General features: G+C 51.6%; 3 protein-coding genes across 3 annotated transcripts; all 3 read right to left on the bottom strand.

Moving 5' to 3' along the window:
• Positions 1-1,793: 1,793 nt before the first annotated feature.
• On the bottom strand, positions 1,794-2,759 carry LOC139780783 (matrilysin-like). The gene has a single exon (XM_071719498.1). It carries the CDS (start codon positions 2,757-2,759, stop codon positions 1,794-1,796), a length of 966 nt encoding a protein of 321 aa, XP_071575599.1.
• Positions 2,760-18,067: 15,308 nt separating this feature from the next.
• LOC139780782 (matrix metalloproteinase-18-like) lies at positions 18,068-19,675 on the bottom strand. The gene has a single exon (XM_071719497.1). The coding sequence runs from the start codon at positions 19,673-19,675 to the stop codon at positions 18,068-18,070; it is 1,608 nt and encodes a 535-aa protein (XP_071575598.1).
• A 2,865-nt stretch (positions 19,676-22,540) lies between these two features.
• Positions 22,541-23,782, bottom strand: LOC139780781 (uncharacterized). The gene has a single exon (XM_071719496.1). The coding sequence runs from the start codon at positions 23,780-23,782 to the stop codon at positions 22,541-22,543; it is 1,242 nt and encodes a 413-aa protein (XP_071575597.1).
• Between the last annotated feature and the right edge of the window lie 896 nt (positions 23,783-24,678).

Here is a 24,678-nt window from a genome sequence, read left to right as displayed (position 1 = left end):
TCGTATCGAGATAGGTACGGAAAAGAAAGAGAGAGAACACATATATGAGATATCCGCGTACGAGCGGTAGTTTTTTATTTTGAAAAATACAATATGTATTTACATACGTCGATACTCGTTTACAGTGTTTCTGTGTGTATAAATATATATATATAAATTTGTAAACGTGCGTCGTGACGTTCAGGATTTGAAACAAAGCGCGGTAATCTCACAGTCGACGATCTTGTTAGGATCGAAAAATTCGCTTTTCAGTATCGCAGTCTTAGCCGAAGTTCCCGTCTTAATCGCGTTGGCGGCTATCTCCTGATAGCGCGAATACTTTGCGTCGACTTCCTCGGTGACCGCGCTCAGCGCCGAGACGATGCGATCGACGCACAATTGGAAATCGTACAGCGAGAGCAGGGTGGCGAGCGACATTGCTAGACGAGCCGCGTTGGGTAGTTCCATACGCAAGATCGACAGGTTGTTGATCAATCCGAATCGCAGCGTCAGGTCTCCGATCGATATCGGCGAGGGGGGACGGGTTCCATCGACGAGGTTGGATCGCAGACACGACAATATGACATGTTTGCGCTCGATTAGTCCTTTCCACATATCGAGCGTAGAGAGATCTCCTTGCCTTGCTTATCTCCCAGGGCGATATCCACGTACGAAGGTGCGGGTATACCGTACCACGGTGACTTAACCGTGACACCGATGGCCAAGTATTTGTAGCCAGTCGTCGTCAGCGGATAACGGGTCGTCAGGATGCGCACCGCAGGCGCGACGACGGGGTTGCGAACGTCGTTGGGGGGGTGAGAGCTGGAACGCGACTCCCGATGATGATGATGCTGATGATGATCGTCCGATCGATTCGATCCTTCGTCTTTTGCCGTTGTCGTTCACCTCCGAATCCGTCTCGCGAGGGGAAAGATCCCTCAGCGCGGGTCGATCGGCCAACGTCGAGAACATTTCGCACGCGCGTTGCAGTATCGTTCGTTTCTGATTTCTGTTTCGACGCGTCGTATTCAGCTGACGATGCGATACTGATGCTTTGGCGGGAACACATTGGTATAAGTAGAAAAGTTCTCACTTATATCGCGCGATGTGCGGTGTGGTGTGGGGATTTGCGCAGTCCTCTACTTCCATCGGCGGATACGGCGATCGTAAAGCTGAACGCCGCCGCCGCCGTCGTCGTCGTCGTCGTCCGAATCGCTCGCCGGTGACGTTAAATCGCCGACGCGTACGATTCGATCGAGAAAATCGCGCAACTGCTGCAACAGTTCGGTCTTAGGGCAGACGATATTCAGCATCCGTAGATTGAATTTACCGGCGGCCGTGACGGTTTTCGTAAATTCGTTGAATCTGTAGAACTGCGTCCGAGTGGTGAAGTACAGATTGCCGTCGACGTATCGGAAGATCGACGTCACGACGGTCGGTATTCCGGGAAACGTCGCCTCGAGAGGCGTACGTCTGACGACTTTCTTCGTACATTCGTCTATCTCGCCCACCGAGTTACTGTTGTACATCACGAAGGAACGGCCTCTATGGGTGTTTACCGCTCCGTTGAGTTTCGCATCTGCGGGAAATCCGAGTTCTCGCAAGGTCTTCGGCCAATTTGGCCTCAGAGAAAATTCCGGATATTGAACCATGTATACCAAATTATCTACAAACACCATGAGATCACCGGACGGAGATTGATAGGCGGCAGCTATGCGCGTGTAATTGTCGTGAAGAAAGCTCATGTGGTTAGACAGGGCTAACGGTCCATTGTACGTCCTACCGTCCAGATCGATCGACCAAACGTAACGCCCTTACGAGATGTACATTCGATTTTCCAAAATCAATATCGCGTTTACGCGACCAAGGGCGCACAGGTCCGGCGATGGTTGCGGCGGCCGTGACCGCGGTGGCGGCGGTGGCGGCGGTGGCGGCGGCGGCGCCGGCGTCTGTGAGGGCGCGTTCGTCAGTTTTTCACCGTACAAACGTTGAATGTCGATAATGTCGAATCTGTCGAGCTTAACCGGATACTGCTTGTCGGGCGAGTACGCGAACATCACCGAAGTCTTGCGCTCATTGTGCCGCAATCCGAGAGAGTGACCGATCTCGTGCGTCAGCGTGAAATGCAGGGAAAACGTATTCGAGGGATTTTTACCGACGTGAATATGCCACGGCTCGTCCCCGTCGACGTGCACCTCGGAGACGAATCCCGCTTCGTTCGTCGGGAGATACGCGTGGGCCAGCACGTTACCGGGACCGTCGAATTTGGCCGAGCAATTTGGGCCGTTTACGTTGATATTCGTGTTACCGTGACGTCGGGTTCGCCAAGATATTATAATGTCAGGATTCGTTTCGGAGCGTTCGAACGTCAACGCCGAATGTTGCGACCACAGGTCGAACGCGGCCCGCGCGGTATTCAGCTCCTCTTTGGCGGCTACGTAAAAATCCCACGTCAGGTGAGTCCTCGGCCATTTTGATAGACTCGCCGTCGTTCCGTGCTTCAGGATATCTTGGAAACCACATCGCGGTTTACGCATCAATTGCAGCGTTTCGTCGTCGAGCGTTCCATCGCCGGGCAGACCGTAGTATCGTTGAAATTCCTCGATGGCGTTACGAAGAACGTCGTTTCGTCTCTGAGCCGGAAACGTGTCCACATCTTCGGTCAGATATCCGTATTTCCGCAGGTAATCGATCGTATGTGCGTAATTCTCATCCGTGGGATTGACGCACCTCGCGGCGATAAAACACGCGGTTAACGCGATTACGCGCGCGAGCCACATCGTCGAGGGCGAGAGAGAGCGAGAGAAACGGCGGAACTGCGATAACGGCGTTTCGCGATATGAGCGCGATCGCGACGCGCGGTCCACGCGGTGACGCTCGTTGCCGATAGCGCGGACAGGTGGCGGCGGGGTCTCGCGGTGGAAAAAATGCGTCGATTCCGGCGGATGAGTCCGTTTGATAAAAAAAAATGCATTTTTTCCTCTGTGCAAATTTTCTAAAAATAGTTTTCATTACACAATATTCTGCTTCTTTTATTGACGATGACGATGCGTCGCGATACGAGCGCGATCGCGACGAGCGACTTACGCGGGGATGCTCGCTACCGATAGCGCGGACAGGTGGCGGCGGGGGTCTCGGGGTGGAAGAAATGCGTCGACGATTCCGGCGGATGAGTCGGTTTGATTAGAAAAATGCATTTCTTCCTGTGTGCAAAGGTCAATTTTTTACATAGTTTTCATTACACACGCAATATCCTTTATGATTGCACATCCCTTCTTTGATTCCACATCCTTCTTCAATTGCGCATCCTCGATATATATAAGAACTCGAGGCTAGACTCGGGTGTAGTTCGTTCGCAGTTTTTGTCGCAAATTTTTTTTAACGTGCATAAATGAATGGAGTAAAGGAACCGATAAGGGTGTGCGAAGAGGTGAAAACGCACATCGCGTCCCTAGATATGGCTAGGGACGAGTTGAACGAGGCGATGCTGCGGCTGCAGCATCGTCTGACGACCATCGCGGAGAGAGCGCCGCCCTGCTTACAAGTGACGATTCGCGTCGACGAGGACGCACGAATGTTCAATCGAATGTAAGTTTACAAAAATGCAAATAGATATATATTCTACATCACAAATTATTAATAGTATTTATACATTCAGTAATATATTCATTTACACTCATTTACATACTCACTTTTTTATTCTCATTTATATACTCATTTATATACTCATTTTTATACTCATTTATATTCTTATTAATAATGATATTTGTTTTTTGCGCAGGGTCCTCATCACATCGGTGGTGAAAAAAGCCCAAAAGTACATCCGTCTGTACACCGCGAGGATGCGCGGCATGAATCGGGACGCTGCGCGGTTCGAATTATCAGGACGGCGTTACGAAAAAGACGACGACGACGACGGCGAAGACGGCAACGGTGAGGACGAGGGTGGGCGCGGAAACGCCGACGTCAACTTGATAGACGTCGACACCGACCTGATAGACGTCGTCGACGACGACGTCGTCGAAGGCTGGCCCACCCCCTCTCCAATCGCAAATAAATACAATAAATACAATAAATAAGTAATATAAGTAATATAAGTAATATAAGTAATATAAGTAATATAAGTAATATAAGTAAATATTGAATAACTATAAATGTAATGTTAAATATTAAATAAATATAAGCAATGTAAGTAAATATTGAATAACTATAAATGTAATGTTAAATAAATATTAAATAAATATATAATTCCATAAACAACCAAGGAGGAGCATCTTTTATTTGCATTATGAAATATCTGTTATACAAAATCTGTGATTTATAGCTAGACATATAATGTTAAATAAATATTAAATATCAAATAGTAAATATTAAATAACTATTATATAAAGATAAATACGCTTGAACAACAACAAGATTAGACGCTCCCGCCGGCGATATCGCGCTTCCGCTCGACGCTCCCAACTCCACTCATTGACAGTTTCGCGCGTTCGGCGTTATCGTTACCGTTCTTCTTCGGAGTTCGACGCTCTCGTTCGCTTACGTATCACGCTCGTCGCTCGCGCGCTCGGCGCTATCGCGCTTGGCGTTATCGAGTACGATTATACATACGGTGTAGGTATGTGAATAATGAATAACTTTCTTCGTTGATTTTGCATCAGTTTTTTTATTGATTAAAATATAGATAGATATATTTTTTTGTTATTGAGTAAAATATATACATATATAGATAGATGGATGGATACACAATTATATTTGATCCGTGGAGTCGATGCTGGAGAGACACTCGCGTCGCTCGTTCCACCAGTCGCGCAACTTCATCACGTTCTCCATCGCGCAGCACCGTTGATGGCGTCCGCAGCGAAACGCGCGATCGGCGCGAAGAAACTCCAGCCGATCGATGTCGTCGTACTCGGCGTCGATGGTCTCGATCGTCGCGTCGACGTCGCCGAGAATCTCCTCCAGTCACCTCTTCTTCTCGAGGCCTTTCACGTATATTCGCGCGCCGGGCGTCTCTTCTCCCTCGCCCAGGTCGTCGCACACCGCGCGTCGAATAATCGACCTGGCTAGGCGATAGTCCACGTCCCCGTCTTTCCAACAGAGGCCGTGATGGTTCGCCATCAGCCAGTTGGCCCTTGCTTTTTCGGCGTTCGTGAGGAGGTCCCACTTCATCGGCGCGCGAAACACGTGATGCGCGAGTTCGCGCGTCTCGCTTCGGAGCACGGCCACCTCCTTCGCGACGAATCTGTCGCTCACCACGAATCCCTGCAGGTCGACGAAGATCGTCGTTGCCGCTGCGGCCATCGAGTCGATGCGCGTCGAACAATTCACGCTCAAACTGCTCATTCTTAACGGGATCTGAAGAACGATCGAAGGATCCCCGTCTTTATATATATCTCCCCTTTCCGGGGTGTGGTATCCTACAATTGCCACTTCCGCTAGATGATTTTGCGCACCACATTGGTCAGCGGACCGTACTCGATGACGCGATCGTGAACGATGAGACAAAAGGCGGTGGTCTTCGGCGGAACGTTTTCCTTGCATTCGAATTTGATGCGCACATCCACGGTGGCGCTCTTCACCGCTTCGTTTTGGCGGGAACAATCGATCACCACGAGCGGCGCTACTCGCGCGAATTCGCGCGGGGAGAAGAGCGCGTCGTCGCGACTGTCCCCGTAGTACGCTCCTCGAAATTTCGCGTACATCTCGTACAGCACGGCAAACTTGTCGCTTTCGAAATTCGCGTTCACGTCGTCGTAGAGATAGAATTCCGAGTTGAGATACAATTTCACGTTGGCGAGCGCGCAATGATCGAACCTCGAGGAGTCCTCCGTGAATTCGTTTCGCCGTCCGGTCTGCAGCGCGAATATGACGTATCGCGGCTTCTCCAACTGCGGCGCGGCTTTCACGGCCCACGAATGCTTGGTCGTGCTCCGCAGCAGAGGAAATTCGTACAGGTCCCAAGAGCGAAAGCACACGCTCAGAAATCGTCCGCTCTCCAACGTTCGCAAAAGCGACAATTTAGTCACGTCGTTTAACGCCACGTGCGGCATACGCCATTGCACCTTCAGTAGCGTAATTTTAGGATCCTTGGCGGGATCTCTCGGCACGGTTTTTTTCGGATCTACGACGCAGTTGACGTCGTTCCGAGCGCGTATCAGGATAAGTTCGTGTCGCGCGTTTATCACCACGCGTTTGTAGTCCTCGCAGAAACCCAAAAGAATATTCAAAGGTACGCAAAAGTTGAATTGACGGGACGCGTCGTTCAGATTCGATTCGTTCGTCGGATAACTCCATCCGGCATTCTGCAGTCTCCTGGCTCGTTCTGCGGTCAGCGACGCGTAGTTCTTTATCGTGCTGGTTATGCCGACGTTTCTACACCGGTCGATCTCCGTTCAGAACGAGCATCCCTCTCGCTCTGTCTTTCTCTTCAGGTCGCGGAGATACGCGCACACACACACTAACTGCGGCGACGACGTACGTGCAGTCTAATCGTTATCTCCTCGCCGCGAAAGTCGATCAATCGATCGTTCTGATCCACGATTCGCACCGTGATATCGGTGACGTTTCGCGCGACGATCGGAAGGTAAATGATCTGCGTCGGAGTCTCCGACAGTTTATATCCCGGTGGAACTTTCGGCGCGAATTCGTGTATCGCGTGCACCGAGCGTCCGTTGCTGTACGCTCCCGTGGTGATGCTGCATTCGATGCGAATTATGTTCACGCTCATGACGTCAACGGGTCCGTCGGAAACGTACCATTTGTTCGGTTTTAGGATACGATCGCGCGAGAAACCCAAAAGAGAACCGATGTTGTTTGGTTTTGTAAAATTCACTCTGTAGGCGCATTTTATCTCGCTCCTCATGATATTCTCGTTAGCGCGAATAGCGAGTATCGTTCTATCACCGCCGTCATCGTCGTCGTTCTTGCCGTCGTCCTCGTATATGCGATAACCGTCGTCGTCGTTATCGTCGTCGTCGTCCTTCTCCGTTCGGTTTTTTCTTTTACCACTCCAGCGCCATCGGCCTGCAGTTTTTCTCTTTTCTCTTTCTTTTTCTCTCTCTCGCGGGCGCGACGTTTGCGATGAAGAAGAGCGGCGCGCAGATATCTGCTCACGGCTCGTAGCTCGTACGACCCTTCCGGAACGATAATCTTCCGGTCGTCCTCGCCGAAGTAGAATCGATTATTCGCGGACGTAACGTTCGAGTTGTACGTCTCAAAAGTCGCCAAACCCGGCTCGTACTCGCCGTCGCTTAGATCCAAAGCGGGAAAATGACTCGCCGTGAGAACGCTGTTGGTTCTGGTTAACGTGAGCGTCAGCGACATCGCGGGAGAACGTCGATCGTCCACCACTCCCCAAATCGACCTCGCGAAGAAATCACAGGCACAGCTGTCCGCAGATTCTCTGATCGAACGTCTGAAACGCGCGACGATTGTACGTCACGATCGCGCTCTCGCCGCCACCGCCGAGATATCGCGCGAGATCCCTCGGCGGACGGAGATTTCCGAACGCGTCAAAGTAAATCGCCGCGTTCCCTTTCTTCGCGTAAGCGACCCAATGCGTGCCCGGACCCGCCGCATCGTCGAGATTCACACGATGCCGCACTCCGCGTATCACACCCTCGTCGGCAGAGCGTCGCGCATGAACACCCCACGGAAGAACGGTATGCATAGGCGACGCGCCGATCGATCGAGCTGCTCGTTCGTCGTGACGCCGTACGGAAGTAGATGCACTAACGTCGCCTTCTTCCGTGAAATTTTTTTTTCAACGATTCTCCTCGCGCCACCTCCGCGCTTCTTATACGGCGTGAGGTACAACCCGCGACCCTCGTCCTCGGAAGAACGATGGCGCAATCGTTCATTCGGCCGCAGTCGACGCTATGAGCGGCCAACTTGTCGCGCGTATAGATATAGTGTAGACATCTGCGAAGTAACGTGCGTGCGATTACTATGTGTTTATATATAAAATAATACATCGTCGTTTCCTTGTTCCTCAGGTTTTTTTTTCATTTTTTTTTTTACTTACCGATCGCAAACGTGCTTCGCACACCGTCTCGCGGTCAATTACGAATTCACCAATCGCGACAGATTCTTTATCCAGGCGAAATGGCCCCTGTTGACGCCACGTAGCGTATCGCGCAGATACAGGAGATTTACGTGTTGTTCCGTAATTTCAATCCGTCGCGATCACGGATCGAGACAGCACACGCAGTGCTATCTCTTAGCCGCCCTCGGAACAAGCTGACTTCGCGCCGCACCCCCGTCACCCCCAGACCGTAAAGTCTCTCCCGACACATTATCGATCCTGTCACGCGTGAATCGCGTGATCCTGACGAAAACCGATTGGCTGACGCGAGTGTCGTGTGCCCGAGGACTCCCGAAACGGGACCGCGAGAGTTCCGGTCTCAGTAGTACAAGATCAGACGTCGACGTTACACGCGGCTGCATATTCGCCGTTGTGCACACGTTAATTACCGCGCGTTTAGTACGCCTGATAGTATCGCGCAGTCAGTGCGTCAGCTACAAGATGTCTCCGTTACACGCGGTTGCATACTCGCCGTCGTGCATACGCTACTCATATACTCATTACCGCGTCATTAGTGCGGCTACTCATACTGCGCCTCCGCGCGCCCGCTAGATCATCGACAAGGTCTACGGTCGGTGAACAATTCGTGTCTCAGTGCGCGTATCTTATCACGATACTGTGCGCTCGCTCAGACCATCGCTTCCGTGCGAGCAGTGAACATTCGAGTGCGCGTTCCTGGTGCATCTCGTGCACACGCGTATCCGCTAATTGTGAGCGCTATAAGTGCGCCGTCAATCAGGCACTTCGAGTGCGCTCATATATTGCCGTAGCATTTCGCGATCGGCGGACATTCCCGTATCACGTGCTTCGCAATCGGCGAACCTACCGGCATCACGTGTACACCGCGTGTATGTACACAATACATGTGTCTATACCGTAAAGTGACTACCGCGCCCGTCTCATGTAAAGGCGCGTTCAATCGTAATCGTCACTCTTAAGACTGTTAATAAATCAATGCTTAGCACTCCTGTTACCTAAAGACAGTGTCCATTATTACACCTTCGCACGCCTGATCCCTGTCGGGGTCGAACCCGGCGCTTACGCTAATTGGCGCGACGACGCAACCGGAAACGCCAACACGTGTCTATCCCTCTTATCGTCGGTTCACCGCAGAGGCACGATCGCGTTGTCGTCGACGTCCCGTCCAAACTTATCTTTTTTTTTTCAATTCCTTCCCGAATTGTAAATACGTTGATCGATACGTCATTCTGACGTTCGAACTTTCCGATCTTTTTCAGATTTATAGGAAAATTGATCCCGTCGAGATTCAGCACTGTCGCGTAATCGGGATACGAGCCGCATCGTTCCGCGTTCCGCTGAGCGGGATACAGAGCCGCGACCACCGCACGCGCAAAACACGTGTCGTTCTCCGATCGCACGTTGACCACCGCCTGTTTAAGTCTTATACCTCGCGGTATCTCCATCCAACATCCCACGCGCATGGGATTACACTTGTTCACGTTCACCGTTAGGTTCAGTATTCGCGACAACGCCCATCCGCTGTCGCGTTCCTGAAATTCGTCCAACGCCGCTAGAATCGCGTCGCGCACGTGCCTTTTGTACCACTCGCACAGATCGGATCCTAGGAAGAGCTGTTCGTTCCGCGTAGCGATACTCTTCACATCGGTCTTAACGTCCGCTACGAATTCCCCATTGAATATGACATTGACCTTCAGACACGTGTGCCTATTCAAATTATCCTGCACTTTTTCGAGCACGGTGTCCTTCGCATCCTCGAGAAATGGCGTTCGATGTACGTCGAGTTCGTCACAACGCCGGTGAGTACGCGACTTTGGAACGCCGTATCGATCTCGACCCACGAAAATCCTCTGCTGACGCTGCTGCTGCTGCTGCTACCACCGCTCCCACCGCCCAAACCGGCACCTAACCCGCGTTCGAATCGTCGACGCAGATCCTCCCTCGAACCTTCCAATCGCGCTATTCGAGCCACCAGAGCGGTCACGGCACCCGTGTTTCCTCGCCCTCCAAAGCGTCTGACTCGACACCTCTCCCGCAAAAGCCGGAGACACTCGTCGCATCGTCGTCTCCACGCGCGTGGAGGACAAACGTCCGCGGCGAGCAATTCGTCGCACTGTTCCTGCATTTCATTCAGAAGGGCCTTCCACCCTCGGGAAAACTGAATTTCACTCGATCGAAAAGACGACGAGACTTGTAGGTATGAATCCTACGTAGCTTCTCTCCTCCGAACACCGTCTGATAATAAAGATAATACTTGAGTGGCAGGTTACGCATATAATCATTCGCCGTAACGGAGTTTGCCATTATCGTGTCTATCCACGCTCGCTCGCGCGCAGTTCGCTCTCCGATCTCTCTCCGCAGATAACACAGGACTATAAAAAAAATTTTTGGAAAATTAACTGGGATCAGAGTAGGTGTTTCTTATAGATTTTGGGTCACTGAATCCGAATTCGTAAACCGTTTTGCTCCATCACGTCTAGGTTTTTAGATAATCGAGAAAAATAGCGGAAAATCTGTGAAAATTGAAATAAACATTTGAAGAAAGAGTAAAAGTATAACATCAAAGAAAGAGAAAAGGTATAACATCAAAATGCGGTCGCAGAACTGATTTAAATATATTTTGGTAAGTTAAATAAAGTGCAAAAAAAGGAGGATGTTAAAAAAGGGCCGATTTTCGCCCAAAAAGGTGTAAGTAAAAGAAATAGTGTTTTTTGTAGATTTTAATCTCCTAAATACGATAAAGCTATTAAAAAGTTCGTGGTGCTTGGGAAACACCTTGAAAATTGAGCATAAACGTGGTGTATTTACAGAAATTCGGATAATATATGCTATATCATAAAATGTACTAGTGAAAGATTTTTTGGGGAGATGGAAAAGGGGGAAAAAGAGTATTTTGTGTGTGTGTGTGTGCGCGAGCGCGCGCGTGTACGCGCGTGTACGCGGGTGCGGGTGCGGGTGCGGGTGTGCGCGTGTGTGTACGCGGGTGCGGGTGTGCGCGTGTGTGTGCGCGGGTGCGCGGATGCGGGTGTGTTTGTGCGCGTGTGTGTGCGCGGGTGCGTGTGTGTGCGTGTGTGTGCGTGCGTGTGCGGGTACTAGTGTGTGCGGGTGTGCGCTGTATGCGAATGTGCACACACACCCGCACACATATGATGCAACACAGTTAATTTTCCAAAATTTTTTTTGTGGTCTTGTGTAATGAGTCGCCAGATTCCATCGCGCGTCCTCTTTCACCACCCGTGCACATGCGTGTGACACTCGTGCGTATGAGTATAACGCTAACGGCAATTCGTCGTCCGAATCGGACGAGAACACGGGCATGGGCTCGTAACAGCGTGGTTCGTCGTCCGATTCCTCGAGCGAGTGATAACGGCGATCGTTCATTCGCGAGTACACAGGTATATTTTTTTCACCCCACTCCTCCAATAATGTTGCAAGAAAAAATAAATACCGCTAGCGCAAAACGTCAAATCTCGCTTACCCTCCGTTTCACCCACACTCCACGTGTATTCTTTCTTAGAAAGAGACGAAGAGTGAGTTAATCTAAGATCAAATCTCGCGTACCCTCCGTTTCACCCACACTCCACGTGTATTCTTTCCCAAAATATACGGTAATCGATAAACGTCCGATGCGATCGGCGATCGGCGATTCCGATTTCGCGACGAATCAGATATCTCGTTACGTCGACCCACCACGGTTCCCCATTCCTCACGAGCGGTTCGCTGATTTTCACGAGCGGTTCCCTGATGTTCGCGGGCACCCGTTTGCAAAGTTCTGCGTACTTGTCGCTCATACCGCGTCGTTAAAAAAAAAATAACAGTAACTTATCTCGTTCCAATGCGCTTTACGTCGCACCACTCTCTCTCGATACATTTTGTCTATCTCGCGTCTGCGTCACCGTTTGCCGCGCTGTCGCGCCAATGCAATTTATACTCGTTCGTTATCTCAACGGAGGATGTACCTACCGGATACACTCTTTCGGGGAGGGAACAGCCGCTCGTCGCATCCTCCGAAAAAAAACAAAAGGAGAAACCGATAAGAGCAACCTCGAACAAGTCCAGACACGCGCGAAAAGAAATAAATCGTGAAAACGGGTGGACGAAGAGTGTACGCGTCTCTTTAGAAGTTTTATCCTCGCGCGCGAACGTTCTCTCTCTCGCGCCGAGATCGACGGAGCGGAAAACCGCGAACCGCTTCCGGCCCGCGAGGAGACAAAGAAGCGCGCGACGACCGACGGATGCGCGCGCCGCCGCGGCCGACGACGCGACGCTCCTCTTCTTTCGGGTCGGACGCGCGATTTCCGCACGCGGTCGATAACGCGACGCTCCTCTTCTTTTTTCGGAGAGCGCGCGCGCGCGATTTCCGCCCCGCTCGGTCGATAACGCGGAACCGCCGATCCGAGCACCCCCTCGGAACACCCGGGTCCCCCGCCCCGACTCCGGTGGCAACACTGCGGTGCGAAATTTTTAATTATCCGCCTAGGGAATTTACGTCTTACAAGTACCAACAAATACTAGTAACTAGCCTAGGGACTTTTTCCCCCGCATCGCACTCCCCCCTCGCCCAGTAAATACTAGTAAATTGCCTAGGGACTTTTCCCCCCGCAGTTCCCCCCCCCCCCAACGATGAACCTTAACACCTTCCCTCGGCCCCCTCGCCCACCTCTTACGGCATTCACTCCGCGTGAGCAAGGCCCCCCGACCCCCCTAACCGCAAGCCTGAGGACCGGAGTATACGTTGCTATACTACTGATGTGTGTGGGCCTATGAATGTGGATTCACTTGGCAAAAGACGATATTATGTCGTTTTCAAAGATAATTTCACGAGTTATAGAACCGTGTATTTTTTGAAAAATAAATCAGAAGTAAAATTAAAAATATAACACTATTGTAATGAGATTAGAACGCAATTTGGGCGCGATATTAAAGAATTAGTTACAGACGGTGGTCATGAGTACATTGACAAAGATGTTAATGATTTTCTTAGTAAAAGGGGAATAAAGCATACTGTAACAGTATCGTATACGCCCGAACAGAATGGTATTGGGATCTGACATTCGTCGCCATGACATCTGGTGGTCGAAAGTGAAAGCACTGGACTCTTACAGGTCTCGTGGCATTGTACAGGCTTGACGTGCGGTCGTACTGGCTTTACGTTACTGGCTTTGTATTTTTATTAGTATGGAATTTTCTCCGCGTTGTAAATCTACGAGCAGAATTAAGTGTTCAGTTCGCGGTTGTAAAAGTAAGGTTGATCGTAATTTAAATGTTCGATTTCATCTCTCGAAAATTTAATTTGGCAGTTGGATTTTTGATATTTTTTATTTTATTTCACATAATGAGTAATAGCAAGTAGTTTATTAAAATGTTAAACACATTGTAACGATGCACCCCCGAAAACTGCATCGTTCCGGCGTAACACCCTGCCGAGGCCGACCGGCCGACCATCCGCCGGGCGAGGAACGGGCACGGTGTACCCGCCTTATTTTAAAGCTAGCATGTAACGTTAGGAAGTCCGCGAGCAGACTTAACGCGGCAACCGCCTCGACGCGCCGAGCGATGCCGACCGCGACCGAAGACCGCCGAACGCGATCGCGGCGTCGGGACGCCGTATTTTCCGACCGTTCCGCCGCACCATCCCGGCGCTCGTTATCGCCGTCGCTACCCCCGCCACTGCGTAACACCGCCGCGCCGGGTATAACAGACGAGCGTTTTTAACGCTAAAGGCGATTTCCTGATCAACGCTCCGACCGACCGCACCGATCCTGAATTCCCGCATCTCTCTAGCCAGTCAGAACGAGGGTAGAACGCCTCCGGCACTCTCTGTCTTCGCCGAGCGATTCTCGATCGACGATCAGCTTCCTTCCGCAAAGCACCCGCTAGTCAGAACGAAGGTAGAGCGCCTCCGGCACTCTCTGTCTTCGCCGAGCGATTCTCGATCGACGACCAGCTTCCTTGCGCAACGCGCCCGCTAGTCCGGACCAAGGTAGAGCGCCTCCGGCCCTCTCTGTCTTCGCCGAGCGATTCTCGATCGACGACCAGCTTCCTTGCGCACCACGCCCGCTAGGCAGGACCAAGGTAGAGCGCCTCCGGCCCTCTCTGCCTTCCCCGAGCGCGTCTCGGTGGCCAGACCCGCGCCAGCGTTATCCCGCCGCCATCCCGCCGAATACGCGCCGAGTTACCGCGATCTCGTCGCCGTATCCGCGCCCGTGCGCACCGCGCTTTACCTCGCGCCACCCGCCACAAGCCGATCGCCCGTCCCGATCGCCGCCCTCGTGCACTCCCGCGCACACCGCATGCGCCCTGACTCTGTGTCCTGCGCTCACCGCATCATTGTACATACCGCGACCGTTCATTGTAGAATAAATTCTGTTACGTTATTGCCAACCACGATACACTTCATTTTGCCGAACCTCACCGCGCGTCCGTTCCTCCGCACCTCCTTCGAACCCAGCCCAGCCGCGAGCTAGATCCGCGTTTCGAAGCAAGGTTGTTTTATGGCGCCCGAACAGGGACCTCACCGTAAGGAACGGACCCAGGAAACCGGCAAAATGAAGGAGTACTTCTATAGACTAAATAAGGCCGACTTGATAACCGAACTAAACTCACTCGGACTCGACACCGAGGGCAATCTCGACGATCTACGCCGCCGATTAAATCGATTTATCGACGCCCACCCCGAGCAGTTCCAGACGGACGCGTCCGACACCCCCCCGCTAACTCTGACCGTGCCCGCCGGAAGACCGACGAACGCGTCCGACGCCCCCCCAATAACGCTGACCGTACCCACCGGAATACCGGCATCCCCCGTAACGATAATTCCAGCCGACCGCCCGACGGACCCCGCCCCCCCCCCCCCCACCCAGATAATGAACCAAATGCGAAAATGGGGCCTCCACTTCGACGGGAAGGACCCATGGGCATTCTTAGAACGGATCGACGAGCTTCGCGCCGCGTACGAATTCTACGATGACCACTGGCTCCGCGGGCTGCCCGAACTCCTAAGAGGGGACGCCCTCCTGTGGTACCGTAACAACCGCGACGGATGGTTGACCTGGGGGGATTTCATCGCCGATTTTAAAGAGACATTCCTGCCGCGACGATACCGACTGCAACTGGTAAATGAAATCCGCGACCGCGTACAGAAAGACGGGGAACCGTATGTGAAATACGCGACACAAATGCTGACCCTTATGCGTAGGGCAGGGGGCTATTCGACCGAAGAGCAGGTCGAGCAGCTCTACGAGAACATGCACCCCGATTATCAAAACCGTATCTGGCGAAGCGACGTCCGCAGCCCCCGGGAACTGCAGCAACGAGCAGGCGAGTTCGAACGATTGCAGCAGAATCGCAAAAAGCGCACCGTCGCGAAAAGCACCGCCACCGACCCCCCGGTCACCGCCGCCGTGTACAGTCGAAGCGAGTGTTGCTGGCGTTGCAAGCAACGCGGCCACACGCGCTTCGACTGCCGACGCCCCGCCCGGAAGTTTTGCTCGCAATGCGGCAAGGACGGCGTACTGACAAAAGACTGTCACCCGCCGCCGGGAAACGAAACCGGGACCGCGGAAACGCCGGCCGCCCCCCGGTCCTCCCCGTAAGATTCACGCCCCGGCCGCACCTAGAAACGCGCATCCGCGACCGCCCGTTAGAAGCCCTACTAGACACTGGCTCAGACGTATCGTTCGTCAACGAGCACACCGCCCGGCTCGCGCAAACCCTCGGTTTCCCCGTAACGCCAGACGAAGGGCAAGTCCAGTTAGCCAACGGGCAACTAATAACGCTGCCCGGCCGCGTCCGATTGCCGATTCAGACCGCCGGCAAGACCGTCTGGCACTCATTCACGATTATGCCGAACCTGAAAAACGCGATGTTACTCGGGGTGGATTTTTGGGCCAAGCTCGGCCACGCCATTCCCGCGCCGGACACCGCGAGTCACCGCAGCCAGACACCCGCCACCGCGATGACCGAGGGCATCGCCCCGCGAACCCCGACCGAGGAGGAGAGGCTCCGAGCGTTCCTCGCAGAAGAACTTCCCCTCCGACCAGATAACCGGGCCAACCGACAAAACTGCCCACCATATCCGCGTCAAAACGAACATCGAGCCGATTAAGCAGCGGTACCGACCGCGCAACCCGGCCATGCAGGCCATCATTAACGCCGAGGTCGAAAAAATGGAACGGGAAGGGGTGATCGAGCGCTCAAAAAGCGCATGGAGTTCCCCGGTCGTCGTGGTACGGAAAAAAGACGGGAGCCACCGATTTTGCATCGATTTTCGCCGGGTTAACGACGCAACCGAGACCGACGCCTACCCTCTCCCCCAAATCACCGCGACGCTCGACAAATTACGAGGGGCAAAATACCTGACTACGCTCGACCTTAGTAGCTATGTAACAGGTACTCCGAGCTCGGGCCGGCCGCGGGGGGTGAGGGGCGCGGGGGAATCGGGCGAGGGGGGGGCGCGCCTGACCAATCACCGACCGGCCTTTCCGTACTACTTTTCTATAACGGAAAGGTAAGACGGTGATTGGTCAGGCGCGCTCCCCCCTCGCCCGATTCCCCCGCGCCCCTCACCCCCCGCGACCGGCCTGAGGCTAGAAGTATTACCGACCGCGCGCGGAAATCGCGCGTCCTCCCGCGTCGGTCGTCGCGCGCTAACTGATTCTCTTGGGAAAATATGAGCGTCGCGCGTTATCGACCGCGCGCGGAGAAGGAGATCGAACGCGTTTGAACGCGTTTGAACGCGTTTGAACGCGTTCGAACTTGTTCAAGGTCGCTCCTCGAGAGACGTTCCACGAAAATGCGTTCAAGGTCGTTCATTTCGCGGGTCCCGATTACCTTTCTTCGTTGTTGTTTTTCCTCGGTTCGAAGGTCGTTTCATCCCGTATCGCGGATGACGCGATCGCGGCGATTGTGGAGCTAGCGGAGTCGGGGGATCTGGGGAGCGCGGGATCGCGTAGAGATGATGAAAAAAGGAAAAAGAAAGACAGAGAACACACAGATGAGACATGAATTTTTTTATTTTGAAAAACTAAAATTATACGTATGTCGACGTGCGCTCACATTATTTTGCGCGTATGAATATACATTTGCAGACACGCGTCGCGACATTATGATCGGAAACAGAGCGCGGTAATTTCACAGTCGACGATGTTGTTAGGATCGAAGAATTCGCTCTTCAGTATCGCATTTTTAGCCGAAGTGCCAGTCTTGATAGCGTTGGCGGCTATCTCCCGATAGCGCGAATACTTCGCGTCGATTTCCTCGGTCGCCGCGTTCAGCGCCGAGAGGATGCGATTGACGCAAAATCGGAGATCGTACAGCGTGAGCACGGTTTTGAGCGACATCGCCACACGAGCCGCGTTGGGTAGCTCAATACGCAGGATCGGCAGGTTGTTGATCATTCCGAATCGCAGCGTCATGTCTCCGATTGTTATCGGTGAGGGGGGGCGGGTTCCGTCGACGGGGGTGGATCGCATACACGATAATACGTCGCGTTTGCGCTCGACCAGTCCTTTCCACATATCGAGCGTCAGAGAGACTTCCCTGCCTTGTTTGTCTCCCAGGGCGATATCCACGTACGAAGGCGTGGGTATACTGTACCACGGTGACTTAATCGTGATACCTAAGGCTAAGTATTTGTAGCCAGTCGTCGTCAGCAGATAACGCGTCGTTAGGACGCGCACCGCAGGCACGTCAACGGGCATGTCGGTGGGGGGATGAGAGCTGGAACGCGACTCCCGATGAAGATGATCGTCCGTCAAATCGATTCTTCGTATCTTGCAGTCGTCGTTCATCTCCGAATCCGTCTCGCGAGGGGAAAAACCCTTCGGCGCGGGTCGATCGGTCAGCGTCGAGAACATTTCGCACGCGCTGTAGTATCGTTCGTTTCTGATTTTTTTATCCGACGCGTCGTATTCGGCTGACGATGCGATACTGATGCTTTGGGGGGACACATCGGTATAAGTAGAAAAGTTCTTACTATATATCGCGCGATGTGCGGTGTGGTGTGGGAATTTGCGCAGTTCTCTACTTCCTTCGGCGGATACGGCGATCGGAAAGCCGAACGCCGCCGTCGTCGTCGTCATCGTACGAATCGCTCGCCGGTGACGTTAAATCGTTGAGGCGTACGATTCGATCGAGGAGATCGCGCAACTGTTGCAACAGTTCGGCCTTAGGGCAGACGATATTCAGCATCCGTAGATCGAATTTACCAGCCGCTGTGACGGCCTTCGTAAATTCGTTGAATTTGTAGAACTGCGTCCGAGTGGTGAAGTACAGATTGCCGTCGACGTATCGGATGATCGACGTCACACCGGTCGGTATTCCGGGAAACGTCGTTTCGAGAGGTGTAAATCTGACAACTCTCTTCGCACATTCGTCTACTTCGGCTACCGAGTTACCGTTAAACACCACGAAGGAACGTCCTCTGTAGGTGTTTACCGCTCCGTTGATTATCGTTTTTTCGGGAAAGCCGAGTTGTTGCAAGGTCTTCGGCCAATCTGGTCTCAGACTAAATTCAGGATATTGAACCCTGTATACCAAATTATTTACGAACACCATGAGATCACCGGACGGGGATTGATAGGCGGCGGCTATGCGTGTGTAATTGTTCTGAAGAAAGCTCATGTGATTTGAAAGGGCTAACGGTCCGTTGTACGTCCTACCGTCCAGATCGATCGACCAAACGTAACGCTTGTACGAGATGTACATTCGATTTTCCAAAATCAATATCACGTTTACGCGATCAATGCTGCACAGGTCCGGCGATGGCTGCGGCGGCTGCGGCGGTGGTGGCGCCGGCGTCTGCGAGGGCTCGTTCGCCAGTTTTTCACCGTACAAACGTTGAATGTCCATAATGTCGAAATTGTCGAGCTTGACCGGATACTGCTTGACGGGCGAGTACGCGAACATCACCGAAGTCGGGCGCTTATTGTGCAACAATCCGAGAGAGTGACCGATCTCGTGCGTCAGCGTGAATTGTAGGGAGAACTTATCAGAGGGATTTTTACTGACGTGAATGTGCCACGGCTCGTCCCCGTCGACGTGCACCTCGGAGACGAATCCCGCTTCGTCCGTCGGGAGAGACGCGTGGGCGAGCACGTTACCGGGACCGTCGAATTTGGCCGAGCAATGTGGTCCGTTTGCCTTGATATTCGTGTTACTGTGACGTAGGCGTCGCCAAGATATTATAATGTCAGGATTCGTTTCGGAGCGTTCGAACGTCAATGCTGAATGCTGCGACCACAGGTCGAACGCGGCCCGCGCCGTGTTTAACTCGTTCTCGGTGGCTACGAAAAAATCCCACGTCAGGTGCGTCTTTGGCCATTTGGATAAACTCGCTCTCGTTCCGTGCTTCAGGATATCTCGAAAACCGCATCGCGGTTTACTCATCATTTGCAGCGTTTCGTTGTTAGGCGTTCCGTCGCCGGGTAAATCGTAGTATTTCTGAAAATCTTCGACGGCTTTGCGAAGAACGTCGTTTCGTCTCTGAGCCGGAACCGCGTCCACATCTTCGGTCAGATATCCGTATTTCTGCAGATAATCGAATGCGAGTGTGTAATTCTCGTCCGTGGGATTGATGCACCTCACGGCGATAAAACACGCGGTTAACGCGATGACGCGTGTGAGCCACATCGTCGAGAGCGAGAGAGAGACGGTAGAACTGCGATGACGGTGCGTTGCGGTTTGAGCGCGATCGCGATGAGCGTTCCGGATGTGAATGTTTACGCGAGGACGCTCGTTAGCGATAGCGCGGATAGGTGGCGGCGGGGTCTCGGGTGGAAAAAATTGCGCTTTTGTCGCATTTCCTCGGCGCGGATAGGTGTGGTGGTGGGGGTTTCGGGTGGAAAAAATTGCGCGTCGAAGATTTCAACGAATGAGTCGGTTTGATAAGATGCATTTTTTCCACGATGCGAAAATGCTATTCTTATTACATTTTTTACCGCAATATCCTACATTTGTCGCATTTCCTCGACGTGGATAGGTATCGTGGTGGGGGTTTCGGGATGGAAAAACTGCGTCGACGATTCCGGCGGATGAGTCGGTTTGATAAGATGCATTCTTTTCCTCGATGCATTCTTTTCCTCGATGTAAAAATGCTATTCTTAGTATTTTTTTACCACAATATCCTTCTTTTGTCACATTTTCTCGGTATATAAAGAACTCGAGACTAGACTTGGGTGTAGTCTATCCACAGTTTTAACACGAACAATCTCTTTTAAACGTAGTGAAACAAAGACGATGGAAAAACTAAATGACATAAAAAGTCTCGTCGATTTATTGCAAATCCACACCACGTCCCTGGCGAGAACGGTGGACGAGTATTCCGATTCGGTGCGGCAGCTGCAGCTGCGTTTAAGAAATATCACGGAAAAAGTTCCCGCCTGCATACAATTAACTGTTCGCATTGACGAGGACTCCGTAATGCTGGAGCGAACGTAAGTAGATTTATTAAACATAATTACATGACAGTGTTTATATTTATATTCATGTTTATATTTATATTTATATTTATATTTATATTTATTATATTCATATTTTGTGTAGAGCCATCATCGCCTCCCTAATGAAGAAGTCGCGCAACCAAATACGATTGTTCGTTACCAAAGTTCGTGGGATGCATCGCGATGTTGCGCGACTGGCTTCACCGATCGAGGAGCCAGGTGCGGGACCGGCGGGACGGTGCGGTCGCGAGAGAGAGAGAGACGATGACGACGAGGGGAATCGTGTGGAAAATCGAGAGGATAATAGAGTGATCAACATCGACGACGACGACGTCCCTGAGGGTTGGCCCTCCCAAAAGTAAATAAAAAAGTGTAAAAACAAAAAAATAAATTTCAATAAATTTTAATAAATATTTACAAATATATGAAAAAATATGTACAATATGAAAAATAATAATATTATAAAGAATAACCTCCACCATAGTTATGTTATTTTTGGTCCGCATTAAAACTGCAACCAATGACCATGTCCTTTTACATTATTCGTTATAACGTTTGTCTTAACAATAATCACTACCAGTCTTAAAGGATTTTAAAATATATATTATATATAAAGTGTCACGTTAAGAATAGCGTCAGTCACACTTAAATAAAATGGATACGAAAGAAATCCGTTTTAACATTGTATATTCCGTTATAAAATAGAAGTGTCCTTTTCTTTTATATAAGAAGGATATGTTTTGCGGTGTACGCTTCTGTTATTGATATCGTGTTTCCTTTACCGCTCCCTACCCCATCCAATCACACGCTTGGCGTTATCGCTCACTCGCGCTCGTATGGCGTTATCGCTCACTCGCGCTCGTATCCACGCCTCGCGCTGGAGCGTCTCGGCTACTCGTTCGTTTCCGTATCGCGCTATCGCTCCCACCCGTCTCGCGTTCGACGCTATCGTTCTCTCCCGTTTCGCGCTCTCGTTTCTCTCTGTTTATCTCGTTGAAAATATCGCGTTTCCGCGACCGGCCATTTTTACGCACTCGGCATTATCGCGCTCCCGCGCCCAACCATTTTTACGTACCGACAGCTTATAATATATACATAGAATACGGGGTATAGGTATGTGAAGAAAAGGAATATCGCATTGTTCGTTGATTTTATATCAGTTTATTATTTAATACAATATGGATAGAAGAATATACATGATGGTGTAAAAAATGAGTAAATACAATATAGATAGACGGATACATATGGAATAAAAAAATGATTAATACAATTTAAAAATGAGCAATACATTAAAAATGCAATTATGTCATACGAGTAATATGTTTTTTTACATTTAATCTGTGGAGTCGATGTTGGAGAGACATTCGCGTCGCTCGATCCACCAGTCGCGCAACTTCATCACGTTCTCCATCGCGCAGCACCGTTGATGACGTCCGCAGCGAAACGCGCGATCGGCGCGAAGAATCTCCAACCGATCGATGTCGTCGTACTCGGCGTCGATGGCCCCGATCGTCGCGTCGACGTCGCCGAGAATCTCCTCCAGCCACCTCTTCTTCTCGAGACCTTTTACATAGATTCGCGCGCCGGGCGTCTCTTCTCTCTCCCACGTTTCTTCCAGGTTGTCGCGCACCGCGCGTCGAATAATGGTCTTCGCTAGGCGATAGTCTGTGTCCCCATCCTCCCAACGGAGGCCGTGATGGTTCGCCATCAGCCAGCCGGCCCTTGCCTTCTCGGCGCTCGTCAGCAGATCCCAATTCATCGGCGCGCGAAACACGTGATGCGTCAGTACGCGCGTCTCGCTTCGCAGCACGGCCACCTCCTTCGCGACGAATCTGTCACCCACTACGAATCCCTGTAGGTCGACGAAGATTGTCGTCGTCGTTCTTGCTGCTGTGGCCATTGAGTCAGCGCGTTGGAAAGAAATATGTAATAATGTTCGTTTAAGGATGTGCTTAAACTGCTCGTTCTTAACAGAGCCTGAAGAACAATGGAAGGATCCTCGAATTTATATATCCCTCGCTTCCGGGATGCGATATTCTACAACCGCATTTTTCCGTTAGATAATTTTGCGCACCACGTTGGTCAGCGGACTGTACTCGATGACGCGATCGTGAACGATGAGACAAAAGGCGGTGGTTTTCGGCGGAACGTTTTCCTTGTTTTCGAATTCGATGCGCACGTCCACGGTGGCGCTCTTTACCGAATCGTTTTGACGGGAACAATCAATTACCACGAGTGGAGCTACCCGCGCGAATTCGCGCGGGGAAAAGAGCGCGTCGTCGCGACTGTCCCCGTAGTACGCTCCTCGAAATTTCGCGTACATCTCGTACAGCACGGCGAACTTGTCGCTTTCGAAATCCGCGTTCACGTCGTCGTAGGGATAGAATTCCGAGTTGAGATACAATTTTACGTTGGCGAGCGCGCAATGATCGAACCTCGAGGCGTCCTCCGTGAATTCGTTTCGCCGTCCGGTCTGCAGCGCGAATATGACGTATCGCGGCTTCTCCAATTGTGGCGCGGCTTTCACGGCCCACGAATGCTTGGTTGTGTTCTGCAGCAGGGGAAATTCGTACAGGTCCCAAGAGCGAAAACCCGCGCTCAGAAATCGTCCGCTCTCCAACGTTCGCAACAACGATAACTTAGTCACGTCGTTTAACGCCACGTGAGGCATACGCCATTGCACCTTCAGCAACGTAATTTTAGGATCCTTGGTTGGATCTCTCGGCACGGTTTTTTTCGGATCTACGACGCAGTTGACGTCGTTACGAGCGCGTATCAGGATAAGCTCGTGTCGCGCATTTATCACCACGCGTTTATAGTCCTCGCAGAAACCCAACAGATTGTTCAAAGGTACGCAAAAGTTGAATTGATGGGATGCGCTGTTCAGATTCGATTCGTTTGTTGGATAACTCCATCCGGCGTTCTGCAATCTTCTGGCTCGTTCGACGGTTAGCGACACGTAGTTCTTTATCGTGCTGGTTATTCCAACGTTTCTACACCGGTCGATCTCCACTCCGTCGAGTTCGTATCGAATTTCGTCGAACATAAACGCGACGCAGTTGTTAACTAATTTCGCGTATTGCTCCTCCGTCGTCGCGCCGTCGTCGTAGAGTCGCCCCTCAATGTACAGGAAACTGTCGCACGGCAGCGTATAAAGATCCTGCTGCTGTATGGGTATTCGTATCTCGTCGTTGTGCCCGAACGTCGTGTTGACGTATGGGTTATACGTGTGAGTCTCGATTCCAACGATGCGCTCATCGAAAATCGGCTCACCGCCGATATTCAGGATGTCGGCCATAACCTTTTCTTTCGATGTGGAAACGACGCGGCGGCGACGCGTTTCTCACGGCGAGACCCAACGATCGTAGGAACCTGACGTTGGCGTTGCTGAGAACGGCTCTCCTTCCTCCTCCACCTCTTCTCTTCCCCACGCTTCCGATCTCGTCGTAGAACGGGCTAGCTCGCTCGTTCGCACAATTCGCGCTAGATCCGTTCAGAACGAGCATCCCTCCTCTCGCTCTTTTTCTTCAGGTCGTGGAGGTATCACACACACACACTAACTGCGACGACGACGTATGTGCAGTCTAATCGTTATCTCCTCACCGCGAAAGTCGATCAAGCGATCTTTCTGATCCACGACTCGCACCGTGATATCGGTGACGTTTCGCGCGACGATCGGGAGGTAAATGATCTGCGTCGGAGTCTCCGACAGTTTATATCCCGGTGGAACTTTCGGCGCGAATTCGTGTATCGCGTGCACCGACCGTCCGTTGCTGTACGCTCCCGTGGTGATGCTGCATTCGATGCGAATTATGTTCACGCTCATGACGTCAACGGGTCCGTCGGAAACGTACCATTTGTTCGGTTTTAGGATACGATCGCGCGAGAAACCCAAAAGAGAACCGATGTTGTTTGGTTTTGTAAAATTCACTCTGTAGGCGCACTTTATCTCACTCCTCATGGTATTCTCGTTGGCGCGAAGAGCGAGTATCGTTCTATCACCGCCGTCATCGTCGTCGTTCTCATCGTCGTCCTCGTATATACCATAACCGTCATCGTCATCGTCGTCTTCGTCCTCGTATATGTGATAACCGTCGTCCTTCTCCGTTCGGTTTTTATCTTTTACCCGTCCAGCGTCATCGGTCTGCAGTTTTCCTCCTTTCTCTTTAATTTTTTCTCTCTCACGCGCGCGAC

The sequence above is a fragment of the Temnothorax nylanderi genome, unplaced genomic scaffold, assembly GCF_030848795.1.
Source record: "Temnothorax nylanderi isolate EJ_2023f unplaced genomic scaffold, tnyl_v1.0 TNYL_tig0298_pilon, whole genome shotgun sequence".
NCBI classification, from domain to species: domain Eukaryota; kingdom Metazoa; phylum Arthropoda; class Insecta; order Hymenoptera; family Formicidae; genus Temnothorax; species Temnothorax nylanderi.
The sequence above is the reverse complement of the archived record's forward strand: the minus strand, read 5'-3'. Positions and strand labels throughout refer to the sequence as shown.

Excerpts from the sequence above, each read along its gene's own strand:
- LOC139780783 (XM_071719498.1), bottom strand. The coding sequence starts at position 2,759 with ATGTGGCTCGCGCGCGTAATCGCGTTAACCGCGTGTTTTATCGCCGCG.
- LOC139780781 (XM_071719496.1), bottom strand. The coding sequence starts at position 23,782 with ATGGCCGACATCCTGAATATCGGCGGTGAGCCGATTTTCGATGAGCGC.
- LOC139780782 (XM_071719497.1), bottom strand. The coding sequence starts at position 19,675 with ATGTGGCTCACACGCGTCATCGCGTTAACCGCGTGTTTTATCGCCGTG.